The 23,299-nt window shown below is 38.1% G+C and overlaps 1 protein-coding gene across 3 annotated transcripts in view; it reads left to right on the top strand.

Annotated features, from left to right (window-relative positions):
• Positions 1-23,299, top strand: part of AK5 (adenylate kinase 5) — a 307,026-nt gene that overhangs the window by 146,024 nt on the left and 137,703 nt on the right. For all 3 annotated transcript variants that reach the window (XM_017877400.1, XM_017877401.1, XM_017877402.1), the window contains exon 8: positions 4,453-4,529. In XM_017877400.1, coding sequence (XP_017732889.1) covers positions 4,453-4,529 — 77 coding nt within the window. The remainder of the gene's footprint in view (positions 1-4,452; positions 4,530-23,299) is intronic.

The following is a 23,299-nucleotide window of genomic DNA, read 5'->3' as shown; positions in this document are numbered from 1 at the left end:
TTAGGCAATTTCCACCTGCTCTTCTCTCTGCTTAGAAAACACCTCTCCTCGTTTGCATCCTTTCACTCTCCCAACCCCATAGAGCCCCATCCTGCACCTGGCCAGATTCTATTTTGTGCCTCAGGGTAAACGTGGTGTTTTTCTCAAGGAGACTTCCTCAGACCCCACCCCAGACTAGATTAGGCCCTTGAATAGGACGCTGTGACCCACAGGTGTACCAGGACTTTTCTTAGAGACTACCATTGCTCTGATCGTCGGCTTCTTCAAGGCCTGTCTGCAGTGTCTCCCCCTCGATGGAGCCCTCCACTAACACTTACCAGCAAAGCCATCTGGCTGTGTCACTCAACTGCTCTGGGCCTCCATCTCCTTATCTATAAAGATGGAATAATAATAGCAGCTACCCCAGAGGATTGTTCTGAAGAATAAATGGTTTCTGTGTGCAAAGTATGTGGCTTTCACATTGAAAAGGCTGTTTATGAGTTCCTGTCTTTGCAGTGGATTTGAGGGCTCATGGGAAGAAACCACATCTTACACAATACAACTTTTCCCCCTTTTCCTGGGTCTACTTCTGCGGTCTTCTCCCTCTCTGCCTTCCTCCCTGCCCCAACCCTGTCCTGGAGTAACTGAAAAACTCCCCGCTTCCCCTTCTCACCCAGGACAGCCCACCAACACCCAGATCCCTCAAAGACTTCTAGTCCCAAATACCATCAGGATATTTTTCCAAGTAAATACAATGCTCTTCCTACACATTGTAATGAACCCTTTCCATGCCTGTGGAATTCGAGCTGGACTCTCAGTGCTTAATGCAGGTCAGGCACTTATAGGAGTCTTTTAATGTTTGTAGTGTGGATCAATGAGAGCAAGAACTGCAAAGGTAAAGTGGATGTGTCCTTTCCTTTTTACTCATTTGGTACATATGCACTGAACACATGTACCTTCTAAGTTTTGTTCTTAGGTTCAGAGATGAAACACAACCCTTACAGTTTAATTTTCATTAAAATTAAACTGTAATGAAACTGTTAACGAAAATTAAACTGTAAGCTACCCTGTAAGAGACAGGACAAGGGAGAAACTGCTTTCCTCAGAGGGTGCAGTTTAAGGGTTGGAGGAGTTTTATTCACAGACACCCTTCACTGCTTAAGAAGCTCTGCAATTGTAAGAGTGTCTTTATGGGGTACTCAAAGTGGGAGGAGGATTTTCCTACAACTTGGAGTTAAAGATCCACTAGGAGGAAAAACATATGAAACGTTGTCCCAGAAAGTCATATGGTTAGCCTCTGATACCTCTAAAGTCAATTTATATCATCTTCCCACTGAAATTTAAGGAGCCAACTCAAAAATAATATTTCCAAAGGCCGTTCTAAAACTAGTAGCCCTGGGTGCTTCCTCTGGGGTTCTGTATTTCAGCTCATACCTTTCTCTGTCATCTATAGAAAGAATATTTTTAAATCTGAAAAGAAATTGAAAATTCAAACTAGGGGAAATGAAAGCTACATGATCACTTTTCATAACATCCTAATTTTGCCGTCTTTTTTGAGTAACGAGATCATTGCAGTTGTTTTATGTGTTAAATTATTCAATGAAAGAAGGCAGTAATGTGTACATTTGTCTGTATTTTCCCTCTATTTTGTGTGTCAAACCTTAGACTGTTACTAAAGGTCCTGTTTCCAGCAAACCCAGAAACCAAGGCTAAAAGAAAATGAAAGCCATTCAATCATTATCCAAGCTAATAATGATATCCTTTGTCTGTTGCCTCCTATGATATATTAATACTGTTGCCAGGAGTAACAATGTTTCAAGAAATTTCATCCCTAATGATACAATATAATTCCTGTTAAAAGCATTTTATTGCGACAGAGCGAGACTCCGTCGAAAAAAGAAAAAAAAATTTTTTGATTAGGAAATCCAATCTCTTCTTACTTATAAGCATGAAGCTTTCTTTTAAACAAAGGTCTTTTCATTCTACCATTGCTGAAGGTAGTTGTCTAATTATCTTGCTCCATTTTCAAGTATTCACGTGTAATATCTGTTAACTGAGTTGTTTAAGAGCCCTTCACGTTGTCCTTTTTGAAAACAATGGAAAGAATGGTTTCTAATTAAATAAAATAAGTAGGATGCAGGTACTAAAAGCAGCTCTATGTTTAATAAGATTTCACATTCAAATCACAGTACTCACTCCACATGAATCACTGTAAATACAGGTGAAGCGAAGGTATCGTTTGAATCCAATAGCTATCACCACTTCCACTAGTCAGTGGCAGATAATAATCATAGTGTGGAAGTAATGAAAGCCAGCTAAAATTTGTGTTATCTTTAATGATGCTGTCAATAGCAGCCACCTAGAAGGCAGCACTGATTGCTACCAGCTTGAATGAGACTCCTTAATTCCACTTCTGATTCTTCCATTTCCACAGCCACCCTGTGACCTGTGTCATCAACTATTCGCTGTTCCTCATCTTCTCAGCACACAGACTTGACAGTATGCTCCTCCAGGTCATTTCCTGTAGAGCACTATAGCAAAAGGGGGATCTGTATAAACCCATAAACCCATTTTGATTGCCCCTGCTTAGAATTTGGAGTCAGCATGGTGTGTTAGAAAGAGAGTAGGAGCTACTGGCTCTGCCTTTGGTCTCAGGCACTTTCTACATGACGTAGGCCAAGTTTTGTAACTTCTCTGCATCTCATTTTCCTCTTTTCTAAAATGAGAAGTGGGATTCTGTGAAACAGACATTGAAAGTAATGGCAAAAACCACAATTTCTTTTGCACCGACCTGATAGTTCTAAAATGTCTGTTATCTTATAATGGAAATATATATATATACGACTATAGGCTATATGATATATATTATATTATATTATACGATATATAGCTGTTTTTTTCTTTTCTGATACTTACTGCCTCACAACATAGTGCAAACTGACCTTCAAACTGGGCTTTAAGACAGCCAAGTATTTTGGCCCCAAGATACATCTTGCAAAATTCTTTATTTGAAAAAAATACCAAAAGTTCAAAGATAGAAAAATTATATATAATCCCACTAATTTCAAAATATGTACGTAAATTAAAGCTTCCCACCTCTCCCTTCTGATCTCTGTTAACAGCATGGTGGATATTCTTGCCAACTCCATTCTAGCAACCACCTTATGAACAGTGGTCTGGCAAGGGCTGTGCTGACAGTGTGACTAGCATCACCCAGCGTTGTTCTGAACACACTTATGCAACTCTTAGTGGCAACTCTATGATTACTTCTCCAAAGTGGTTTGATGGTTTAATATGTCCATTTTGAAAAACTTCATCATCCTTTTAAAAAATGTAAAGACATAAACACAGTAAACCCCGGCATTACTGCTTAGAACTTAATCAATTTGGTAATGGCTATTACTTTGTCAAGTTGGTAGACAGCAGGGACAATGATGAGAGAAGAGAAGGGAGAAAAAAGAGAAGAGATGAGAAAAGACTGTGTAAGGATATACCCCAACTCATTTTGAAAGAAAATATGAAAGCAACATCGGGGACAGGTCTATATCTGAGAAGTGTATGAGATGCTTAACATTTTTTAAAAATTTATATTCATTATGCATTACTCATTGCATATTCTGACTAAGAATTATTTGCCAAGGCCAAGTTTACAGTAAAACAATGTTTTTTCACAGGATATATAATATTTTATGGGCAGCACTGAATTCAGTCTTTCTGGATAGTTAGATGATGTATATTTCCCAGCAGGAAAGAGTTATTAAATGAGAATGATGAATCAGTTGTGCTTCAGAAGTCCCACTGTAAAAATTACCAGTTTAAGTCTGAGCCTTGGGGATTAATGGGTAAGTGATTTAATGAAACCTGTAGTACCTAAGGGAAATAATCTCTCTATTCATACATTAAGTTAACCTGATTTTTCTTACCTTCAGCAACTAAGATGACCTGAAGGCTTGAGGAAAAACTCAAGTTTTCATGGAGTAAGCAAACTTAGCCCTTCCTGTTTCTGGAAGCCCCTTACTCTCCTCCCACTCTGTGCTTTGCTCATGGTGTTCCTTCTACTTCCATTGTTATTGCAAATCTTGAAACTGCTCCCCCTCCTGGACAACCTGCATTTACCATCAAAATTCAAGATCATAGATTAGTACCTGATGAAGAATCTTAACTCCACCATCATCTCTACTACTAGTCAGAATTAGTAGCTCACTCTCTTGGGTTGCTGAACCTTTAGTAATAACCTCTTGTTGATAAATTATTCTTCCTCACAGTATTTTCTTCTTAAGGATGCAGACAGTATCCAGAGTCTCTGCATTTTCAATCTCCAGCAAAACATTGTACCTGGCAGATGAGAAGAGTCCAGAAATGTTTGTAAATTTAATGTAACATAGGAAAATATGGAAACCTAGTAAGAGACGGTTTGCTTTAGAAACATACATGACAACCTCCATCCACTTATCTTTTCTTTCCTAATCTTAGGTTCAAGTGACCTTGATCCTTCAATGATATTGGACACAGGAGAGATCATTGATACAGGATCTGATTATGAAGATCAGGTAATTAAAATCTAAAATAGTTCTTTATTTAAATGTTTTAAGTTGAACCTTTGTAAGTGTTTTATGAAAATTTGAATTATAAAAACCCGTTTTGTGAAATATATACAGATAACTGATAACATATTACATGATAAATTACAGTAGTCTACAGCTTTCATTCACTAAGTTTGGCTTTTTGACACTCCCTTATCCAAAGATCCAAAACACAGTGAATTAAAGAAAGGTTTATCATCGAAAGTTAACATGGGATAGAAATGAGGTTCTCTTGCCCAAGAATTTGCCTGTGCCTCTATCCCTTCCCACTAATAAACTAATAATATTTACTGAGCATCAGCTACAGGTTCAGGGCTCTGCTATTTTATTGCTAACTGTATTAGTCCATTTTCAAGCTGCTGATAAAGACGTACCAGAGACTGGGCAGTTTACAAAAGAAAGAGGTTTAATGGAGAACTCACAGTTCCACATGACTGGGGAGACCTCACAATCATGGCAGAAGGCAAGGAGGAGCAAGTCACATCTTACATGGATGGCAGCAGGCAACGGGAGAACTTGTGCAGGGAAACTCCTGATTTTGAAACCATCGGATCTTGTGAGACCCATTCAGTATCAGAACAGCATGGAAAAGACCCACCCCCATGATTCAGTCATCTCCCACTGGCTCCTTCCCACAACTTGTGGGAATTACGGGAGCTACAAGATGAGATTTGGGTGGGAACACAGAGCCAAATTATATCACTAACCTGTGAAAGGGAATGATGACCAAGGAAAGCATAGCCAATAAGTTAAATACATTTTCTCTTTGAATAAAACTGAAGACATTTTTCTGGGTCATTTTCCTCTCAGCAGAAGAACTCTCTCTGCTGCTATATTTTAATGAACCAAAATAGTTGGCAAATGAGCCAACTCCCTAATTAGGTTTTATTTTTAAAAAAGAAAAATGTACAAAACTTTCTTCTGCCTCTCATCAGTGCTCCTCAGCAATGGCTAAAAGCCAAGGGAACATGTTCTTGGGGGAGGCTTTGTTCCCATCTTTAACTAATATTCATCACAAGTAAAGCAAACAGATCTGGCCAATGTCCCCATGTAATGGCTGGCTGTATATTTCATATACATATTCAGAAGCTATTTTCTTGAGTATAAAGTTCTTTCCTTATAGCACAAAGCAAGGAGATGATGTTGGCAAGTGCTATAATAGCTACACATGTTTATAGTAATTTTTAACATCTATTAAGCACTTACTACATGCAAAACGTTGTGCTGAGTTTCTTATATTAACTCACCAATTCTTCACAACATCTCTAGAAAGTAGGAATTATTATCTCTATATCACAGATGAAAAAATAGGGACTAGAAGAGTAATTTACCCAAGGTTATGTAAATAGTTTCACAGTAGGGATGTGAATTTAGGGCACATTCTCTAGCATACCCAAGACTAGGCAATTTACAAAAGAAATAGGTTGTACTGCCTCTGCCACAATGAACTGCCTTGCATCCTAGCCTCCAAAGACAGGCCATTCAATGATATGTGTTGGGAGCCTTTTCAGTTGCGGACCCATAAGACCCCAGCAGAGGCTAATGCAAAACAGCCACTTACAATCTAAAATTACAGACTGCACAAAGAAATGATCCACAACAAGGAAGTCAGCTAGTTAAAGAAATGGAAGACTCCACACCCCCAAGAACTAGAAAGAACAGAAAAATCTAAAAGAAATCATAGTATAAGGATATCCAAAATATTGAAAGGGAAGATTAGAAGCCATGAAACAAATACATGAACAAATGGAAAAGAAGAAAGAAAAAGGGAAGAAACAGGCATTATAGGCACATACAAAAATATTGTCATTGAAATAGAAATTCAATTAACAGTTGAATAGTAGACTAGATGCCGCTAGAAAGGGACTTAATGATAGAGTAGAGGAAATTGCCATAGAATAAAACACAGAGCTAAATAGTTGTCAAATATGAGAAAGAACTTAGGAGACATTGAGGATAAAATGATTGGTTCAACATATTCTAAAAGGAATTCCAGAACGAGAGAATGGAGGGGATGGAGCCAAGGTTATATTTTAACAGATAATAGTTGAGAATTTTACAGAGATGAATAAGACGAGTCCCAGTCCCAAGATGGAAGGAACATATCCAGTCCTGAGCTGGATTTTTTTAAATCTTCATCTATTCTTTTTTCATTTAGTCATTCAACAAGTATTAATTGGACACCGACTGTGTAACAGTTTCAATTTAGGCACTTAGAATATAATTACGTAAAACAAGCAAGGAGTTAACATCAGAGTGGGGAAGACAGAGAGTAAACAATAAACATAGTAAATTAGTCAGTTTTCTAGAATGTCAGAGGTGATAAACTCTATGAGAAAAGAAAGTAGAACAGGGCAAGGGGGTTAGGAATGCTGGGGGAGGAACAGATTACTGCATTAATCAGGATGGTCTGTATTAAATGGTATGCCCTCATTAAAGAGGTGAGATTTGAGCAATGACTTAAAATATGACATAAACCAGCAGAAGATGGAAGAGAAAACTAAAATATTAAAAGTGAAAATATAGTGTTACAGCTCTTTTAGAATTTGTCTAGCAGGCTTTCTAGTTTTTGCTGGAAAGCTCAGAAAAAAAAAATTCTTTTAAAAAATTAAAAAGTGAAAATGCAATTCCTATAAAGGAATGACAATTTTGTTTGCAGCAGATTAAATGAAACAAAAGCTTGCATTTATTTAGCACCTACTGTAAACCAGGAAGGTGTTTTATGGTTTACATGCATTATTGCTGATCCTTACAATAACTCAGGAAGTAAGCTCTGTTAATCCCTAATTTACTGCCAAAGAAATTGAAGCTCACAAAAGTTAGTTGACTTCCCAAGACCATAAAGCTAGTAAGTTGTAGAGTCAGGAATCAAACTTTGATTTACCTGGCACCAAAATCTATTCTCCACTTTCCCCACTCCAATAAAGCCGTTAACAAGCTCGCTAGTAATCTTTTGCCAATTCCAGTTAACCGTTTTTAGTTATCTTTCTTGACCTTCGCTGTATTTGACACTGTATACTAGGGATCACCACACTTCTTCTGTAAAGGACCAGATAATGTAAATATTTTAGGCTTTGTGGGCCCATATGGTATCTGTGGCATCTACTCAAACTCTGCCATCATTGAGCAAAAGCAGCCATAACAATATGTAAATGAATGTGGCTTGGTTGCAGTAAAACTTTATTTGTGGATACTGAAATTAAAATTCCATATAATTTTCATGTAATTTATTTTGACCATTTAAAAATGTAAAATTCATTCTTGCTGAAAGGCCGTATAAGAATAGGCAGCAGGGTGCATTTGACTCCTGTCGTGAACTATTCCCCCATTCCTGACATTCTTTCCATTAACTTTTAACATTTCTAGAGCTTTTAATACTGGTCTGTGTGCTTCATATTTATTACCTCATTTTTTCCTCAGACAACTATATTATTATTATTCCAATTTTACTGATGAGGAATCTGAGGCACAGAGAAATTGAGAAGTTTACCCGGCCGGGCGCGGTGGCTCAAGCCTGTAATCCCAGCACTTTGGGAGGCCGAGACGGGCGGATCACGAGGTCAGGAGATCGAGACCATCCTGGCTAACACAGTGAAACCCTGTCTCTACTCAAAAGAATACAAAAAACTAGCGGGCGAGGTGGCGGGCGCCTGTAGTCCCAGCTACTCGGGAGGCTGAGGCAGGAGAATGGCGTGAACCCGGGAGGCGGAGCTTGCAGTGAGCCCAGATCGCGCCACTGCACTCCAGCCTGGGCGACAGAGCGAGACTCCGTCTCAAAAAAAAAAACAAAAAACAAAAAAAAAAAAAAAAAAGAAGTTTACCCAAAGTCACACGGTTGACAAGAGGTAAAGCCAGGATTCAAAAGGTAGAGCTAGGATTCAAATCCAGCTGTGTGACTCCAGAGCCAAGAGCAGGAAAGATAGGCTAGTTTGTGCTGGTATAATTAATAAAACTCAAAATCTGAGAACTTTCCTTCCAGAGTTCCTTTTACATGTGACCTCCAAAGGGATAATGGATGGGAAGGAGAAGAACTTGAGGAAGATGCACCTGCATTTAATTACACATTACCTCATCTCACATTCAGTAGCAGCCCTAGTCACTGGCTCTACCTAGATGCAAAGAGGCTGAGAAATGGAGCTTATTTATGTGCCCAGGAAGGGAGAGATGGGCTTGGTGAGCACCAAGCCAGTCTCAGCCACAATGCTTCTTCTCCTAACCACAGGCTGCAGCACCTGCCTCCATGTGATCCCTCCCTCTTAGTTCTCGCTTCATTCATTCTTGGTTTCCTTGCTGAACTCCTCTCCATCAGTCCATTATTTAACTGTGGACACTCGCCAGCATACTGACCATGGCCCCTTCTCTCCTAACTGCACATGTTCTCCTATGAGAGGCTCAGTCACAGCCATGGTTTTGACTTCACTTAGAGCTTCCTGGTGAGCTCCTGTTGCATATGTCTGACTACTAAGTAACACCAGTTGGATTTCCCGTGTGCGTCTTGAATTCAACATGTCCAAAACCATGCTCACCATCTTCCCCCACAAAATCTGTTCTCCCTTCTGTTCTTCCTATTTCTGTGAATGATACCACCGTTCTCCAGCTGCCCAAGCCAGACACAAGCCTCCTTCCTAGCCTCCTTCCTTTCTCTCTCTTCCTGCATCAGTTTGATCAGAAGCTACTCAGTTCTCCTCTGCAGGAGTTGCTGCTCCCACTCCACTGCCTGTGCTTTGGTTCACACCTTCAGCCTTCCTCCCTGGGACCATAGGGCCAGCCTCCTAACCAGTCTCCTTCCCTCAGTCTGCTCACCCATCAAATTATCTTCCTGAAAGCACACACAATCATGGCATTCCATGGCTTAAAACTTTCCTTGGCTCTTCATCGATTTCAGAATTAAACTGGAATCTCTTAGAAGATTCATAGAAACTTTCAAATCTGAATATGACCCCTACATTTTTCTCCAAATTCATCCATTGCCAGTTATCAAAACACACTGACTGCTCCAGCCACACAAAGCCTTTCTCAGTTCCCTCGAATGGATCATGTTTGCACAGTCCCTTTTCTCTATATGGAAGCTTCCCCAACCCTATTGCTTCTGTCCCATGTGACCTCTACTCATTCAACTTCTGGACCAAGCTTCCGCTCTGGGAAACACTTCTCTTGTCACAGGATTGGTTCACCTTCTCAGGGGGCCCGTGATACTCTGTGTTGTAATGTTACCTTGCATTTCAGGTACTCTGTTCTGCTCTCTGTATCCTCAGTGCCTGCCATGGAGCCTGGCGTATGGCATACGCCTAATAAATGCCCATTTGTTTAAAGCCAAGGACATGAATTCCAGTTCTTCTACTTAATGTGTGATGTTTTTATCTTACTGAGCCCCTTTTGAGCCTCAATTTTCCCTTCGAGAAAATGGTGGTGACAATCCCACTTAGAAGTACCGTTGACTGGGCGCAGTGGCTCACACCTGTAATCCCAGAACTTTGGGAGGCCAAGGTGGGTGGATCATGAGGCCAGGAGATCGAGACCATCCTGACTAACATGGTGAAACCCTGTCTCCACTAAAAATACAAAACAAAAACAAAAAAATTAGCTGGGCGTGGTGGAGGGGTCTGTAGTCCCAGCTACTCAGGAGGCTGAGGCAGGAGAATGGTGTGAACCCGGGAGGCGGAGCTTGCAGTGAGCTGAGATCATGCCACTGCACTCCAGCCTGGGAGACAGTGAGACTCCATCTCAGAAAAAAAAAGAAGTACTGTTGTCAGAGGTAGGGAGTGCAGGGTACCTTGTACAGAACAAATGCTGCATAAATGTGAGTTCCCTACCCTCCCTCCTTCAAATATGACTGAACTTTTCAAGATAGCCTTCTATAGCTGACAGAGGCCACCACTTCTTCAACTAAGTGAATGCCAGTTGTCTGAGCACTTCTGATTTCTGGACCGGCATGTGAGGCACTTAGAAGTTGCTGCTCTATCCTAACAACCAGTAAAAAGCTGAACAACTGAAAAATAAACAATCACTCTTAGATCTGTCAGAGAAGTGAGGTTACAGGACAAACCATTGCACCAAAGATTGGAAAGACAATCAGAGAATCACAACTTACTCAAACAGAAACCCACAAGCAAAAACGCCTGTGGAAGCCTGTACCAGGGCTGGAAACACTGAACAGTGACAACAGCTGGAGGTTCAGTGTGGACAATATGAGAGTTAAAAATCCCAGAGAGATCCAGTCATGGGACCCCACACTTCTGTAAGTTTTACCTCCAGGAGCTTTGCCAGGTCCTCACAGTGAATATCTGAAAAAATTCCCCTCAGTCTTCTGGCAGTGGGAGGAGAAAAAAAAAAAGAAAAACATTTTGAAATATGCTAAAGCATTCTGTTCTTCTTAACAGGGCCTACCCTCAGAAGAAACTATTTTACCAGGGCATAACATTCCTAGAGCAAGAGAAAATCCAACTCTAGCCCTCTCTAGCCATCCTGTCCCACCCAAAGGGAGAAGTATCGAGAAGCACTGTCGAAGTTCACAGTCCAGGGCCACAGACTCACCAAAAAACTGAGACCTAATTATAGGACTGTAGAACAATTCCCCGGCCCCATACTTTATCACAGCATTACTAAAGGTTATTTACTGTAGTTCCTTTTATTCAGTATATCATGTCCATCTGTCAAGGAAAAATTACAAGGTATGTCAAAAGGAAAAAACATTATTTGAATAGACTGACTAAGCATCAGAACCAGTCATATCTGGCAGGAATGTGGGATTATCAGATCAGGAATATTTTATTTTATTTTTTAGAGACAGAGTTTTGCTCTGTTGCCCAGGTTGAAGTGCAGTGGCATGATTATAGCTCACTGCAGCCTTGAGCTCCTCAGCTCAAGCAATCCTCTTGTCTCAGCCTCTTGAGTAGCTAGGACTACAGATGTACACCACTATGCCTGGCTAATTTTATTTTTTGTGTAGATGAGTCTTGCTGTGTTGCCCAGGATGGGAATTTTTTTGAACTATGATTAATATGCCAAAGACTTTAATGATAAAAAGTAGACAACATGCAAGAACAAATGGATAATGTAAGCAGAGAAGGAAATTCTAACACAGAAGCAAAAAGAAACTCTACAGATCAAAAACACTGTAATAGAGATGAAGAATGCCTTTGATGGGTACATTTAATAGACTGCACATGGCTGGGGAGAGAATCTCTGAGCTTCAGGATATGACAATAGAAACTTTCAAGACTGAAAAACAAAGGGAAAGACTGAAAAAACAGAACTGAATATCTGAGAAATGTAGGACAGCTACAAAAGATGTGACATATGCATAATGGGAATACCAGAAGGAAAAGAAAGAGAGTAATGAACAGAAGCAATATTTGAAGCAACATTAACTGAAAATTTCCCCTAGATTAATGAACAACACCAAACCACAGATCCAGGAATCTCAGAAAATACCAAGCAGGATAAATGCCCCCAAACAAAAGGCTTTTATATTCAAACTTCAGAAAATCAAAAATAGAGAAACAAATCCAGATTTTAAAATGACTTACCTGTAGTAGAGTGAAGATCAAAATCATTTTATTTTCTTTTCAGAAACTTTGCATGCAAGAAGAAAATGGAATAAAATATTTAAAGTGTTGAAAGAGGGGAATAAAGCACCAACCTAGAGTTCTGTACTCGACAAAGTTATCCTTCAGAAGTAAAGGAGAAATAGAGACTTTCTGAGATCAACAAAAATTGGGGGAAATTGTTGCCAGCAGACCTGCCTGGCAAGAAATGTTATAAGAACTTCTTTAAAGAAAAGAAAAATGACATAGGGCCATGCGTGGTGGCTCACGCCTGTAATCCCAGCACTTTGGGAGGCCGAGGCAGGCAGATTGCTTGAGGTCAGGAGTTTGAGACCAGATTGGCCAACATGGTGAAACCCCATCTCTACTAAAAATACAAAAAGTTAGCCAGGTATGGTGGTCCACACCTGTAGTCCCAGCTACTCAGGAGGCTGAGGCAGGAGAATTGCTTGAACCCAGGAGGCACAGGTTGCAGTGAGCCAAGATCATGCCATTGCACTCCAGCCCAGGTGATAGAGCAAGACTCTGTCTCAAACAAAAAAAAAGAAAAGAAAAGAAAAGAAAAATGACATACTTCAGAAACTAAAATCTATATAAAGAAAGGAGGAGCATGAGAGAATACATGAAGGTAAAATAAAGATATTTTTCTTATTCTTAACTGATCTAACAGATGAGTATGTTCAAAATTATGGCAACAATATATTTAATTATATATGCTTGTGATTCTGTATGCATGTTTACGTATAAGTGAAATAAATGAGAGCAATGATACAGAGAACAGAAGGGAGGAATTAGAAGTGTTTTGATATTACAAGATACTTTCACTACCCATGAAGCAGTAGAGTGTTATTTGAAAGTGGACTTGAAATAGTTGCAAATGTTTATTGCAAATTCCAGGACAATCAATTAAAAAAGTGAGGAAAGAAGTGTAAGTGGTATGCTCATAACGGAGAGAAAAAGACTCATAATGCTCAATTAAAACTACGAAAGGCAGAAAAAGTATGCAAGATAAAAACAGGAACAAAGAACAAAAGCAACAAATAGGAAACAGTAACAAATATGGTATATATTAATCCAAGTATATCAATAATCACTTTAAATTTCAGTGGTCTAAACACACCTATCAAATGACAGAGATTGTCAGAATGGATCAAAAAACAAGACCCCACTATATGCTGTTTATAAGAAACCCACTTTCAGTATAAAGATACATATAGACTAAAAGTAAATAGAGAAAGATATACCATGAGTTGCTATATTAATTTCAGACAGAGCAGAATTTAGAGGAAGGAAAGTTATCAGAGATTTTTTAAAGCATTACGTAATGATAAAGAGGTTAATTCTCTAAGAGGACATAATAATTCTTAATATGTTTGTGCCTAACAACTAAGCATCAAAACACATAAGGTAAAAACTAGTAGAATAGCAAGGAGAAATAAGTGAATTCACTATTATAGCTGGAGACTTCAACACTCCTCTATCAGAAATGGGTAGATCCAACCAGAAGAAAATCAGTAAGGATGTGGTTGAACTCAATAATACCACTAAACACCACCAGTCACCTGGATATAACTGACATCTATAGACTGCTTTATCTAACAACAACAGAATACACGTTCTTCTCAAGCTCACATGGAATATTCACCAAGACTACATTCTGGGTCATAAAACATACCTTAACAAGTTTAAAAGAATATAAATCATACAGTGTCTGCTGTCAGACCACAGTCAAATTAAGCTAGTATTCAATAACAGAAAGACAGAAAATCCTCAAATACCTGGTGATTAAACAACACATTTCTAAATAACACTTGGGTCAAATAAAAAACTTCCAGAGAAATGTTAAAATATTTTGAACTAAATGAAAATGAAAATTTAACAAAATTTGTGAGGTGCACCAAAAGCAGTGATAATGGGGAAATTTATACAATTGAATACATGTATTTGTATATACATTGAATTTGTGTATTAGAATAAAAGAAAAATTAAAATTAATAAAAGTCTCCACCGTAGAAAACTAGGAAAAGAAGTCCAAAGTAAGCCAAAGAAAAAAACTAATAAAAATTAAAGCAGAAATCAATGAAATTGTAAATACAAAATCAAAACAGAAAACCAACAAAACCAAAAGCTGGATCTTTGAAAAGAGCCATAAAATCAATGAGCCTCTAGCCAGGCTAACGAAGGAAAAAATAGAGAAACACAAATTATTATCAGAAATAGAAGATGAGAAATCACTACAGATCTCATGGACATGAAAAGGGTAATAAAGAAATATTATTAACAATGCTATGCCCAAGAATTTGATATGGAATGGGCCTTCTTTGAAAGACACAGCCAAAACTCATACAAGAAGGAACAAACTATCTGCATAGGTATATATTATTAAATAAATTGAATCAATAACTAATAATCTTCGAAAACAGAAAGCTCTAGGTTCACTGGTGAATTTTACCAAACATTTAAGGAAGAAATCATACCAATTCTCTATCAGAAGATAGAAGCAGAGGGAATATTTTCTAACTCATTCTATGAACTATCCTCTATATACCAACACTAGACAAAGACATTACAAAAAAAGAAAACTACGGACCAATATCTTTATAAGTGCAGATGTGAAAATCCTCAACAACATATGTAAAATGCCTACAGCTATCATCATACTTAATGATGAGAAACTTGAAGTTTTCCTGCTTTTCTGCTAAGAAAAGAAATGAGGCAAGGATGTCTCCTTTCGCCATTGCTTTTCAGCATTATTCCTGGAAGTCCAAGCTAATGCAGTAAGACAAGAAAATAAAAAGCATATGGATTAAGAAGGAATAAATAAAAGTCTCCTTGTTCATAGATGAACACATAAAGTGGGAATTCACTTATTACCACAAGGACAGAACCAAGCCATTCATGAAGGATCTGCCTCCATGACCCGAACACCTCTCATAGGCCACATCTCCAACAGGGGAGGTCACATTTCAACATGAGATGGGATGGGACAGAACATCCAAACCATATCAATGACAATGGCTTTTTAGATATAGCACCAAAGGTGTAATCCATGAAAAAAAGTTCATAATCTGGACTCCATTAAAATGTAAAACTTCTGCTAATTGTCTGAGCAGAGTGTGTAGAGTTGCTGAACCCACACACTAAATCTGAAAATGACACCAGATTGACAAAGTCACACCAAGAAAAATGTGTGCTGTTCCTCTTCTCTGTGTACTTTTTTTGTTCATTGAAAACACCTGCTCAACACAGAGAAAACTATCACTTAGGTTCTCAAAGCCTGAAGCCACACTTCTGCAGCTTCAGCTATCCAGGAGAACAATTACCCCACCAATAGTAGCAGGGATTTTTTTCCCATGGGACAAAAAGCCAAAACCAAAACCACCGATGAAAGTGATAGTCCAGGCCTTCCACTCCATCATTAGGCTTATTTGTGCTTTTGTCCATTCAACAACTTCAGAGAAGGAGATGTGCAGCTTGTCTTCAGGCTTATGTTTTATCCGAGTTCTTAATTCCAACCCTCCTATCTTACTTAGAACCTTGCTCCATTCAACAATACTGCTTTTTTTCCACAATGCTCTCATCTGAAAAGTATCCTTCTCTGTCTAATAATCCACCACCCCTACTTTTAGGAAAGAAGGGAGCCATCAACAGGGCCAAATATCATAGAAAGGCCAAGTAGGATATTATCTTTCCTCTCCCCTTCCTTTTATCATCTAATTTGGTAAAGAGAAGTCGGCTCTTTGATCCCATGTCCTCACCTCCCATTCTGCCCTACAAACCATCTTTATTTCCAGTTCTTACAATGTCTGGGTCCCAAGACACTGATGACACTTCTACTTTCTCACAACTCTTGCCTCCCTTGGCTTATGCCAGCACTATGGCCATTATTTCCTTGTATCTTCTCCCCAACGTTGTTTCTCTTCCTCTGCCCTCTCTCTAAAGGTCGTGTTCACTAAGTTCCATCCTAGGACCCCTTATCTAATTACACAATGCTTCATCCAGGCTCATGCTTTCAACTTCACTAGTTTACTTATTTATTCAACTAATATTGAGAAAATTCAATATGCCAGACTCCATACGAGGTGCTGGGGGATACAGTGTGGGTAAAAGATGGCACAGTTCCTGCTAACATAGAGCGTATAGTAGAAATGGACAAGATAGAATAGTCAGAGAAATAAAGTTAAAACTGTCAAGTACTTGGGAGAATATGTGCATGGTGCTGTGTGTAGATGTGGTTGGTGAGGTGAGGAAAGGCTTCTCTAAGGCAAGAGATTTTTTTTTTTTTTTTTTTTTGAGACAGAGTCTCACTCTGTTGCCCAGGCTGGAGTGCAGTGGCAAGACCTCGGCTCACAGCAAGCTGCAAGCTCTGCCTCCCAGGTTCACATCATTCTCCTGCCTCAGCCTCCCTAGTAACTGGGACTACAGGCACCCGTCACCACGCCCAGCTAATTTTTTGTATTTTTAGTAGAGATAGGGTTTCACCATGTTAGCCAGGATGGTCTAGATCTCCTGACCTCGTGATCCGCCCACCTCAGCCTCCCAAAGTGCTGGGATTACAGGAGTAAGCCACTGCACCCGGCCAGCAAGAGATTCTTGAATTGAGATCTGAAAGATTGGTTGTAGGTAACCGAGTGTGTGGGAGAACAGGAAATGGGGAGAAGAGAAAGGGATGTTCAAAAAGAGGAAATAGCAGGATGAGGCAGGAAGAAGCATGGCATCCAAAAGAAGACCAGTATAGCTGGAGTGCAGATGAGCCTGGAAAGTAGGGCTTTGTAGAGCAAGTTAGGGGTTTTAACTTCATTCTAAGAGCAATAGGGAACCTTGAAGAGTTGAGGTTTTTGAGGAGGGAGGAGAGTGTATTGACATAATTATATTTGTGTTTATTTTTTAAAACATTGTTCTGGCTGCAATGTGGAGAACACATTGGAGAAAAGCAATCTATGGGGTTCAAAAAAAAAAAGGCATCTATGGAGTCCAGAGTGGGAGGCTACAGTGGTCCAAACAAGAGTTGAAGGTGACACTGGAGTAACAAAGGGGACAGAGAGAAAGAGGTGTATTTGAGAAGAACTTGTGACGAAAATCAACAGGACTTCATGTTGGAATGGATATGGCAGCCAACAGGGAGTGAGCTGTTGAAGATGACTTCTGGGCTTTCAACTTGTACAGCTGGGTAGACAGTGGTGGCATTCACTGAGAAAAGACGAGTTCTGTAAAGATAGGGCATGAGTGTAATTTTAGACATGCTGAGTTCAAAGTGCCTTAACACATCCAAGTAGAAAATTTCAGTAAGCAATTAAATATAAAGGTCTGGTGTTCAGAGGAAAGATCTGGGCTGGAAATACAAATTTATGAGCCTTTTTAATAATAGATAGGACCTGAATTTGTGAGTGGAGATGAGATAGAGAAAGAAAAAACAAAATTGAGAGGAGAAGAGGATCTATAGCTGAACACCAAGGAAATTTAAGGTCTTAGTAGAGAAAAGTGAAACAGCAGAAAGACGTAGAAGAAGCCATTAGAGAGATATGAGGAAAAATCAGTATAATGTAGTGTTCCAAAAGTCAGAGAAAACAGTATTTTAGGACACAGGGAGTGCCAAATGTGGCTGAAAAGATAAGGAAGAGAGAGACTGGAAAATAATCATTGAATATACAAACACGGAGGAAATTGAGGACTTTATAAAGAGCTATAAAATGAAGACACTTAAGCACATTTTAACTCACAGGAAAGGTCTACTTGTTTGTGAAAAGGAGAATATACAAGTACAAGAGAGAGGAAAGTCTATCTGAATGTGGTAGGACTGGGTTTTTCAGCCCTGGTGGAGAGACTGGCATGAGACCAAGAGTCTCATGTGGGTTAAGACAGAAGGAACATTGATAGGATAGGAGGATGGGTTTGTATATTTAATGGTGGGAAGTCAATGAGTTCCTGTAAGATGACTTCCAGAGGCAAAGCCATCTGTTAAGATTTCAGGGTTTCAAGAGAGTAGAAGCCTGAACTGTTGTGAAATCTAGCGGGCAGTGTGCTAAGGAAACAAACAGGATTACCAAGCACTTCATTTGATATTAGTGAATTGACAGCCCATTTGACATTACTGACTAGAAATTTATTTTGACCAATCCATCATTTTCATTCCTTTAGCAAATGTTTATTGGGTGGCCTGAGGTGCCAGACACTCTTGTAGGTGCTATACTGAGTGTTGTGGAACTTCTAGCGGAACACAGAGAAGGTCAGTAATTTGGTTCACACAGTGATGAAATTTTACCAAATATGTGCTTCAGAAAGACAGAGAGCAAAACATTAGCAGAGTATCAGCAGTAATGACCTGAGGACTCTAAGCAGTTGAGGAAGGAAGTGGGTAGAGAACAGCTAGGGGCCAATGCCCAAAAGCACTAGAAGCATATTTGACTTCTTTAAAAGTGTAACTCTATGTCACTCTTTTAAATCAAGTGCTATCTCTTGATGTAAAAGAATATTTGATCCTAGCAATTTTGTCATTCTAACTAACAGGGAAATTCTCTAACAGAAAATGATATTTATTCAGAAATGGGCATTGCAATAGGAATATGGGTGCCATTGTAAACTATATGTGTATTCAGGGAGGTAAAGGAAGACAAAGGTTTTGTAAGAAAAAATGAGGAGGATTACATAATAGTTTTGAGATAATTGTCCTTGGCTACAAGGATAAGTAACAAAGGTGGTGTCAGTCGAAGTTTTGGACAGGCAATTGCTGGGCAGATGTCCTCAGAGAAGTGTTTTTTGTGTAAGGTTGTGATGGCCTTTGCGTGAAGTTGTGGTTTTTGCAGAATCTTTTGTGGTAGTTTTGTTATCAAGAACTTGTGTGTGAAAATCTTCCCTTTACGGCCTTCCCAAGCACCGTTTTCAGCTGTTTTGGTTTTGTTTTTTCTTGTTAACACACGTAACTATTTTGATTCTGATAACTTTCACATTTCCCCCCTTTTGATCAAGATCTTTTTCTGAAAGTATCACCATTCAATCATCCTGTAGTTAGACTTTAATTGTCCCTTGGTGCCAGGATGTGTCCCAGATTGTTGGTCTGGTCCCACATCAGAAGAAGTGATTGGTGAGTAGGAATCTGTGTCCAACACGTTTTAGCCACATTTGAGCAACAAGGGAGGCTTGGAGGAAATGGCTCTCAGGCTAAGTCTACCTGGAATTTATTGCTACATTCAGTTTTGTCTATTCCATAATATTTTGGCCATGATCTCAAAGCACTGGGCCAGCATTATTCTATTAGGAGTTGTACTTCTGCAGAAATTTAACAAGAAACAGGTACAAGTTTTAAAAATAAAATTAATAGTAATATAATAAATCCAAGTTTGTGTAATGGTTTTGAGCCATGATTCAGTCTTAAAGACAAACAATTGAATAAAGCAAATGGTTATTGAGAATTAGATGACATCTGTTGTTACCGTGTGATCCATTTTAAAAATTCTGTGGATATGGGCCTCAGCTTCCCCAAAGGAATTTACCCAAGTATAACATGTAGTATTAGCAGAAGTATAGACTTTTTTATTATTTAAACAATAGATACCTAAGAGGTCAGGTTCTTTTAAGTTATGAGCAGAAGCTACTGATTGTGAAATCTGAATTACATCATTATCTTGCCAAAGAAAAGGTAAGCATAAGAAAGGAAAAGTAAGAGGGGCAAGAGTCTCATTTTAATGGAGTGTCTTGGGAAACGCTGCCTGCAGCATGAAGCCATCAACTTCTCTTGGCCTGCAGTTTGAACTCTCTGCTATGGCATCAGGTGGATTGGTAAACTTTCTGTGTGGCACAAGACTTGTCCTTCTTTTTTCAGGTATGAGACTTGTCTCTTGAAATTTATATCAAGTTGTCTAGCTTCAGCTTCTAAGGCAGCAAGCACAGAGCAGTTTTTGCTCTTAGTTGGAGAGTTGCAGCCAAATATTGAAGAAAATTAGGAGAATTCAGGTTCTAATCAGGTCTACAGGTAGATGACAAGAACTTGAAAACAATCCACAGGGCCACAGCCTAATAATAGGTGTATTATAGTTTTTTTCTCTAGAAACATAACCTTTTCTCTCTATAGTCATCCTTATTTTTACCAAAGATAATCACAGTAAGACTAATTTGTTTGTAAAATAAGTTGAGTTTTATCAAATTTTGCCAGCAAGAATAGTGATTTTACTATGTAGTAATCTCAAACTTAAAAACTTTCTGAGGGTAGGAAGCCAAACTAAAACTGACTTCAGACTTTATCTGTAGTACCTGTAAACAATTTAAATATGACACTTTAGTTAAAACTTTGATGATAAAACCAATGTTTCCCCTTGTATCCCATAATAAAGAGAACAGATTCTTACCAAATTAAGTAAACAATTGTATTGTCATGAATAGTTTTCACATTTTGGAGGGATCAGGTAGGAGGAAAAAGTAAATGCTTTCACTTTTGTTCACAAATGTTTACTTTACCAAGTGGCTGTAAACTATAGATGGCTTAAGACAAAAAGTTTTCTTCAATCTGGAAAACAAAACATTGAGGAAAAGAACCAGCAATGTTTCAAATAAATAGGCTATAAAATTATTTTTATCGGTTCATTTAATTTCATGTAATTAATTTTGTCCTGCTTGAGCCTGATTAGCAGTTTCATAAATTTATCAGTTTCTTCATGAGAGTTCTGAAAATTTTTATTTAGTACATAAATAATTTTTATTTATTTTATTATCTAATAACTTTGATCTTAAAGTTATTAGAAACTTATATTTAAGACTACTTCTTAGAGTCTTTTCCAGGAATCTGATTATGTCTTTAGAAAAGAACTCAAACCAGTAACCATGGACGACAAAAAGATAGAAAACAACCATGGCTTAAAATCGGATGAAATCAGAAAAATAGAGTGCAAAGAAAAATAAATAAATAAATGAATGAAGTTTGATGAAAGTTCATGATAATGAGAAATTGACAAGGAAATTTGGTTACTTTGCGGCATACAACATAATAAGAATTCTTACTGATATATTAGATTTCTAGGAGTTTTATATAATCTTGGAACATTCATATCAATAACATACTCATAAATGTAACTGAAAAAAGATCTAGCATCACTTATCATTTGACAATGCTTCCCATACACTTTACTAAATAAACCTAATCATTTAATATCTCTATAAGATGAGAGATACAGTCTTTGAGGCTCTCCAGGGCCCAACTGGAAAAATCACAAAATTAGTTTTAGGTCAGAAAGATTAAATTTAGAACTTGATCCTAGGGAAGCCTTTCAAAAAATGTCAAGAGGCCAAAAACTCTTGATCAAAATTGGATTACAGAAAGATTTCAAAAACAATACAGAAAGTTACATGGATATAAAACAAACAAAAATCCTTAACTTTTCCAAAGCTCAATTTTCCTAAGTAATCAAAAAACATAATAAAGACAACATGAAGCACAGGAACTTACGAAAATCTTCATCTTAGGCCAATTACCAAAAGGGGGGAAAAAAGCTTCCTGCAATATAATTGCTTCTTATGGGAAGCCTGTTTAAATAACCTGGAAGTCTAACCTGATGAAAACCTACTTGAATTTAATCAGACACAAGAAGAGTGTGTTCATTGTTATGAGTTTACATCATATCATAGAAGAAGTAAACAAAACTAGTACCTTGAGCTGAGGAATACATGGCTCTTAAAAAAAGTGAAAACATGGGGAATTGCCTGGTTACATGGAACAATTCAAACATATCAAGAAAAGCCAAGATTACAGAATCAAGATATACTGGAGGGAAACATTGCTCTTCTAGGGCTTCAAGTCAAACATTTGAGCATCAGGTCACAACAGCAGAGCTTGAAGTAGAGAAAAAAGTTTCAGCAGCTGACAAAAAGGTTGAAGGAGAGAGTTATCAACTTAGCCAAGCAAAAAGATGAATCCTCTCAAGGAGGGACAGGAAAAGCAGAAGCAAGTATTGTATGACCTGCAAATCCTGTGCTGCAAGATACAGCAAAAATTGTACTTCTGAGATATGAATCTGAAAAGCTTCAAGAGGAAAACTACCTCAAGAAATGAAATTACCATCCTAAATGAAGAACATAGCACATTTAATTTGAAACTAGGGAAAGTAAATAGAGACTGTAAAACAGAGGCTGGGTGTGGTGGCTCACACCTGTAATCCCAGCACTTTGGGAGCCTGAAGCCGGGGGATCATGAGGTCAAGAGATTGAGACCATCCTGGCCTACATGGTGAAACCCTGTCTCTATTAAAAATACAAAAATTAGCTGAGCATGGTGGCATATGCCTGTAGTCCCAGCTACTCAGGAGGCTGAAGCAGGAGAATCTTTTGAACCCAGAAGGCAGAGGTTGCAGTGAGCCAAGATCACGTCGGCACTCCAGACTGGTGACAGAGCAAGACTCTGTCTCAAAAAAAAAAAAAAGAAAAGAAAAGAAAACAAAAACAAAAAACAAAGAAGCTGCAGTTTAGAAGATGGCTGAAATTTTACAGAATTAAAAATCAAAGACTTTTACAAATTTTACTAAGAGCAGATGAATACTTCAAGAAAACTCTGTTGTTCTAATATAAGGAAACAAAATCTTAGTTTTATATCATAGTTGTAAATGAAGTTTTAACTTACAAACTAAATTATGTGTATAATCGAAACTTAATTCTTAGAAAGACATACATAATTCCCTTTTATTTATAGCAAACTTGATTACATACAAAACTTTTTTTATAAAATTCATCCCTCACAAACCTTTCACGATCTGCACAGACCTTTGATGACATGCTTAAGTCGTTAATTTTGTCCTGTACTTTCACTTTTTAAAATAACAAGTCACCTTAGGATAAAACTTTGCTTTCCTTGTTCCCTTATTATTTTGAAAAATTATTCTCTTCTAACATTCCATGCCAAAAATACATCTTCACACTTACAACTTTCTTCACATCTCTGTTTCCTACTTACTGGTTCCTTTCTGTCTTGTTTCTATTTCCTTTCTAAATTCATATTTTGAAACAATCTTTAAATAACCTCTAAATTAGACAAATTTTCTTTTCTCAACAAAGAACATATTTTATCCCTTTCTTGTCACTTTTCCTACCAAAAACACATTTTACTTTTATTGGTATGCTTTGTATGCAGAATTATATATATTAGTTAAAATTCAAACTCTTTTTTTTTTGTTATTATACTTTAAGTTCTAGGGTACATGTGCATAACGT

This window comes from Rhinopithecus bieti, unplaced genomic scaffold, assembly GCF_001698545.2.
Source record: "Rhinopithecus bieti isolate Rb0 unplaced genomic scaffold, ASM169854v2 scaffold_10654, whole genome shotgun sequence".
Lineage (NCBI taxonomy): Eukaryota > Metazoa > Chordata > Mammalia > Primates > Cercopithecidae > Rhinopithecus > Rhinopithecus bieti.
The sequence above is the reverse complement of the archived record's forward strand: the minus strand, read 5'-3'. Positions and strand labels throughout refer to the sequence as shown.